Source organism: Corvus brachyrhynchos, unplaced genomic scaffold (assembly GCF_000691975.1).
Source record: "Corvus brachyrhynchos isolate BGI_N302 unplaced genomic scaffold, ASM69197v1 scaffold114, whole genome shotgun sequence".
Taxonomy (NCBI): Eukaryota; Metazoa; Chordata; class Aves; order Passeriformes; family Corvidae; genus Corvus; species Corvus brachyrhynchos.
Genome location: NW_008238337.1, coordinates 5,581,583 through 5,587,181, shown reverse-complemented (window position 1 = coordinate 5,587,181; position 5,599 = coordinate 5,581,583). Strand labels below are relative to the sequence as shown.

General features: G+C 38.5%; 1 protein-coding gene across 3 annotated transcripts in view; it reads right to left on the bottom strand.

The window, feature by feature from the left end:
- Positions 1-1,637: 1,637 nt before the first annotated feature.
- Positions 1,638-5,599, bottom strand: part of HSCB (HscB mitochondrial iron-sulfur cluster cochaperone) — a 9,899-nt gene continuing 5,937 nt past the window's right edge. Inside the window, exons 1-5 of one of the 3 annotated variants that reach the window (XR_001862207.1) lie at positions 5,425-5,593; positions 5,222-5,304; positions 4,585-4,729; positions 3,644-3,691; positions 1,638-2,470 (exon numbers count right to left, since the gene is read on the bottom strand). Coding sequence is in view for 1 of the 3 variants with exons in the window: in XM_017734920.1 (XP_017590409.1) it covers positions 2,379-2,470; positions 3,644-3,691; positions 4,585-4,729; positions 5,222-5,248 (312 nt within the window). In the remaining 2 variants the exon portion in view is untranslated. Of the gene's footprint in view, positions 2,471-3,643; positions 3,692-4,584; positions 4,730-5,221; positions 5,305-5,424; positions 5,594-5,599 lie in introns of those variants that run through there. The other 2 variants (XR_001862208.1, XM_017734920.1) reach the window with 2 other exon arrangements.

Sequence of the window (5,599 nt, the reverse complement as noted above, 5' to 3'; positions counted from 1 at the left end):
GTGGTAAGTATGCACAGCACAATTTCCTAATGGTCTCACCACCCATTTCATCTGCTCCCAGGTTCCCATTGCTTATATTGTATTATATACACTTTATACATTACTGACACCTGACCAGGATGCACATTGCCCCTCAAATGAGTTTAACTACATCCAGTCCCTCTTAAACATATTTTTTACATAGCACAAACCCCAGTATAACATGATAAATGAAAAGTAAAAGGAATGCACTGGGGGGCAATGTTAATGTTCAGATTAAAAAAAGAGAGAAAGTATCAAAACCAGAAAAATTTAATCAGATACCGAGATCTAGATAAAACATTTCTTAATAGTGCCTTCTGCTTTTATAGCAAAGTAAAGTTGAGGTAGTACCTGTGGCCAGTGTGTCACACCTCTGAGAACTGACAGAGTTCTGTAAACAGAAGATTATTAGGAAAGGCAAGATAGGCTTTCATCTCCAGCTTTGTATTTTTAGTTTTAGCACATATTCTTGACAGCAAAACCCACAGGAACAGCATGCATCAGGGTATCTGGATCTGCCTGTCCTTTCTTCATGGTTCAGCTCTGCTCTGTCAGTAAGACAGTTTTTGAATAACATTAATAAAAACTTAAATTATATAATCTTAAAATATGTGACAGCTAAGTATCAAATGTTGACTTCTCTTTAGATTGTGGATTTTTTAGTGCTTAAATGGTTTATCTTATTTTTAAAATAAAAGTCTACCCAGTAATTGCACAGCACTTGACAGTTTTTTATCTAAAAACCAAAATTTAAAAAAGTTACAGGTAAAGCATAGGTTGAATGACTCTTTTTAAAAAATATCTGAGCAGCAATGTTAAGTGTGAATGGAAACAAAAAGCTTATTTTCTCAAACCTACTATTACACTTGAAATATGTTGCAATCACATTTATTTTCAGAATGGACTGCAGCAGTATTGTTTTGTGGTGTTCTTACTGGAGTGCTTCTTTGTTGCTGCTTTCATCTTCCTCATAATTCCTGAGACAAAAAACAAATCTTTTCTGGAAATCAAAAAGGAATTTCACAAGCTTAATTTTGGAAGAAATGCCAGAAAAAAGGAAACGGAGCTTCATGAAAGAACACAACTTCAAGATGAATTTTTAAAGATTTCTGCATAATTTCACAAATGTAACAGAACTTCAGTGAGAATTATGAACGTAGTATTCTAAATTAGGAGTGTAATACATGATCAAGTGGCTTATTAAATCCTCCTGTGTATTTAGAGGAAGTGTAACTAAAGGCAAGTTAATAGGGCAGAAATGCTGTTAAAATGTGTATTGCTGAAATACTATTAACAACATATTATCTTAGCCATAGAAGACTCGATGTTTAGCTGTAACCTGGTGCTAAATGGACGCAGAAATGCCAGGGAGGATGTTCAATGAACCCCTCTGGCAGATTTCTGCAGATAGTTCAGTGACTCTTCTTGCATTTCAAAGTCCTGCCTTCAGTTTGGGTCATCGGGCACATCCAAATGCTTTGCTGAGTGTAACATTCTGTGTTCTTGTTAAAACCCACACAAGAACTGATCTACTGAGAACTGACATTTGAAATACTCCTGTTTATGTAGAAATAGGGGTATTTAGTTTCTGTTTTTCAGTTATGTAACTTTGAAAGCCTTCAAGATATTCCTCATCCAGTCCTACTACTGTACTGTATGACAACAGTTCAGCACCTCTCTGAACTACTGGTATTTGTAATAAAGGCTTGTATCCTGATAAAAGAGTTCTTGGGGTTTTAATTTGGATTTATTTTTTTTTTCCCTAACCTAGCATCTTAACAGTTTAAAATAAGCGAAAGGGTAAAACTTCTAGTTTTGAAGGTTAGTTCCCATCAGACTGAGATCTGGATACCAAAACGTATGAAGTAGCAGAGAGGACAGAGGGCAGGAATTAAATACTTTTCACCTTTAAAGCATTTTAAAGATGGCCTGAGAAAACACAGACAAGGAGACTACAGAGAGCCTGTAGGACATACTGAATGAGCCTTCTGCCCCATCTCCAGCATTTTTTCCTGGACTCTTTCTCAACTTAAAATAAATTCTTCATGTGTTAGGAAGTAAGAAATCTCACATCTGGTGTTTGAGTGCCTCTGACACTTGTTTCCATACCTGTGGCTGCCAGGACAGTGGCCCACCTTATCCAGTACAACTTTTCCTGGTTGTAAGCATTTCCAAATTCCATCTATTAATGAAGTGCTGCAGCAAGCACTGGATTTATTTTACATTTATTTTCCTCCTCTAAGAATTAAAGCTTTTAATGGAATTATAGGAAACAAACACCATTGGTCCGATTTTGATAACTAAACCATCTGTTTAATTGAAAGTAACACTGACTCTTAATAGCAAAGGAGGCAACATCAGGAAGGGATCTTCTTGGCCTTTAGTTTATCCTCTAAGTTTGCAAAATACTTCATTTTTGCTAGAAGCTTCTTAGCTCCTTGAAGATCATCTGAAATGAAATAAAACATTACTGCTTTACAGAGAGAGAAGTTAATTTACATTTTCAAAATTAATCTCAAGATTTTAGTGACAGCACCTGCTTCAGTACTTAAAGCTGTGAGCTGCAAGGACTCAGACACTATTAAAACCACGCTGCCTATTGTTTTAATCTCTGATGGCTTGGGAACACCTCAAATCAAATGTTCCACTAAACATGTAACAATGAACAATTTGGAAAAGAAATATGAATGGATACCCTTTAATGACTTCTGTAAACAGGCTGGAGTATTGATGTACCCACTAGGCAAGACAAATGTTTTTGTTTGTTTTAAACATGTATAAATAGACCAACTGACATAACTGAAAAATGCAAATGAGGAGGAGTCTGGTCTGGATAGTGCCAATTCCAAAACTGATATTGAAACAATATCTCCTCAGTTAAACAACTGGAGGGGGAGGGTGGTTTATGACCTACTGACAAAGGCACATGCAACACAGTCCTCACGGCACAGAGTACCAGAATGTAACTCCTCACCGGCACTCCCAGCCAGCGCTACTTTGATGTTCTCAGTTACACACACCCACCGCTGACAAACATCCTGGCACAGAACTACAAAGGTTCCTTCCCGGCTTCAGAAGCTCAGGAATGGTTCAAGTTTGTGCCTATCCATTGCAGAATAAAGTTCTGTTGATTATTGCACAGGAACTCCCCAAAATCTTAGGCTGAACAGGCTTTTACTTGCCACACAGCTCGTGTGTCTTTCACTACAAAGAACAGCACCCACTGCTCCGCTGCAGCTCCAGGACTGCATAACATCATCTCCCAAATTCAAGTGTGAAACCTCGGAATATGTCTAAGATGAAGTCTGTCCTTCCCAGTATTCTGGGAAACACACTAACAGTTCCTTAGCATTTACATTCCCACTCAAAGCGATTATTTAGATGCAAGATGAATGGAACTTTTGTACTGGACTTTGTTGTTAATGTGAGGTCCTGAATTTCCCAAATCAGCAGGATAGGAATGTCAGTTTAGAAGTACTTAGTCTAAATATCAAACAAAAAACCCTTGTTAATGCAGTATTTCTGTTCCATAGCTCAGGAAATATTTGCCAGTCAGAGAATGTGGAGCTTTAAGCATTTGGCAGGTATGTATGGCAGCTAAAAACTTAATAAAAACAGGTACCTCTTTCAAAAGCTGCAGTCACCTCTCTGGTCAGTTCTTCTTGTTTAACTGCAAAACAAATTATTTAATTTACTTTTTGTTATTCTTAGGATATCTTATACCACTGCATTCTGACTGCCTGTGGTGGGAAAGTTCACTACTAGTCTCAGCCTTTGGGAGCCAAGCGAGTTTTTCATAATACTGCTGTCAATGTTTTTTAAATTATCATTTCAAACATTTATGTCTTTGTTTAAAGAGATTTACTGACAGCAATTCCAATGCACATCAACAGTCACTAATTTCCCAGCAATCTAACTTATTTTTGGTGTTTCAGTTTACCCTGCTACAGTTAATTTTCTCCTGCGCTACTCAGTTTTTATTCTAGTTATTCTAATTGCTTTTGGCACAAGGCTGTTATTGTAAAGAATTAAATACATCAATAAACCAAATGTTTTGGTATCACCAACAATATAAAAAGAAAGTTGCTTGTGTTAAGGAGAATAACCACTTACTAGAATGGCTGCCAGATGAAGGAGGTGAAAGAACTACAATGTCTACATAAATAACATTATTTACTGTGGTCAGACAGTAAATAATTTTACTTTTTTCAACTTCCTTCTGACAGGTTTTTTCTTTAGAACAATTGACTAGCCCTCACCTGATGAAGGCTGAGTAAATTCTTTTTTATTGTCTATATATGCTTATTTTGACATCAGAATAGATTCTGTTATACAAATGTTCTCAAGACAGATGTAACGTTTAAGTGCATAAATGGGTAAAGACAACATTGGAAAGGGGGGGGACGGGACAGGGCAGAAGCTCTTGCAGTGAGTCCATTCCTGACTAACACAAATTGAAGACATGACAAGAAATATTCCAAAACAGTTAAAAGCTTTCAGACTCTTACATTACACAAGATTCAGGATATTCGTTCCGTACAAACTCCTCAAATCATAACCTACCTTTAATTAAAGTTTCAATCTCTGCAAGGATATCCTCATTTTTGGGCTCTGCTAATTTCTCATTAATTTCCATGATTTCCATAAGGAACGCTGAGTCTGCATCACAGTCTGTCTCTTGTGCTGGCTCCACTCCACTCAGCTCCAGCTGGCAGAGGAAATGGGAATTTGAAAATAAATATTCTTAGATCTATTTCAATGGGAATAATTTTCTTTAATATGAAGATTTTTAGTGGGGCACACTCAGGTTCATATCCGATAAACCTCCAGGGCATAAACAGAGTCAGTCTGAAAGTTAACTCCATACACAGGCTGACCATAAAAATCAGCAGCTACCCAAATCCAAAAAAACATAAAAAAGGCTGCCACGGGCCAGACTGAAATTCTGAATGAGCAGCCACAGCCAAATCAAACGTGTGATGTGAAAAACAAATTAGTGTAAGATGAGTAGCAAATGAGATGGTAAGCTGATTAATTTTTGAACAAACTTAGTTCTGATCTCCCTTCAGCGTCTGCTGATCGCCTTCAGAGGAATCCAAATTAGCACATTAAGGACTGAATCGAAGGTGCGATCCCTAACAGCACCACCAGCCCCCGCGGTTAGTTATAGGAACTCTGTAATACCTAACGGAGACCTTACTAGATAGAGGCCTCGGCTCAGAGGGTTCTTTGGTAGGCCTTGTTGATCAGGGAAGAGTGTTGCTCAGAGTAGTACTGTTCCTTCTGCAAACGGAGGGCAAATAATTGGAATCTAACAACAAGTGGCAAAATACACTTTGCTACACGCGGATAAACAGCGTCCCCACACCAGTCCGTGTGTGAAACTGAAAAGGCTCTGCGGACCTGGGAACTGTGTCATTGCACTCAACTAAGGCCTGACGAACCGCAGCGGCCCCTCATGGTCCACCTCCACCGCAAATCCATGGCAGAGTCTCTTCTGAGCACCGAAAGACAAACACGGGCGAATCCCCTCACTCCCCGAGCGGGAGAGCGGCGGGGACTCGACGCTGTGACCCCG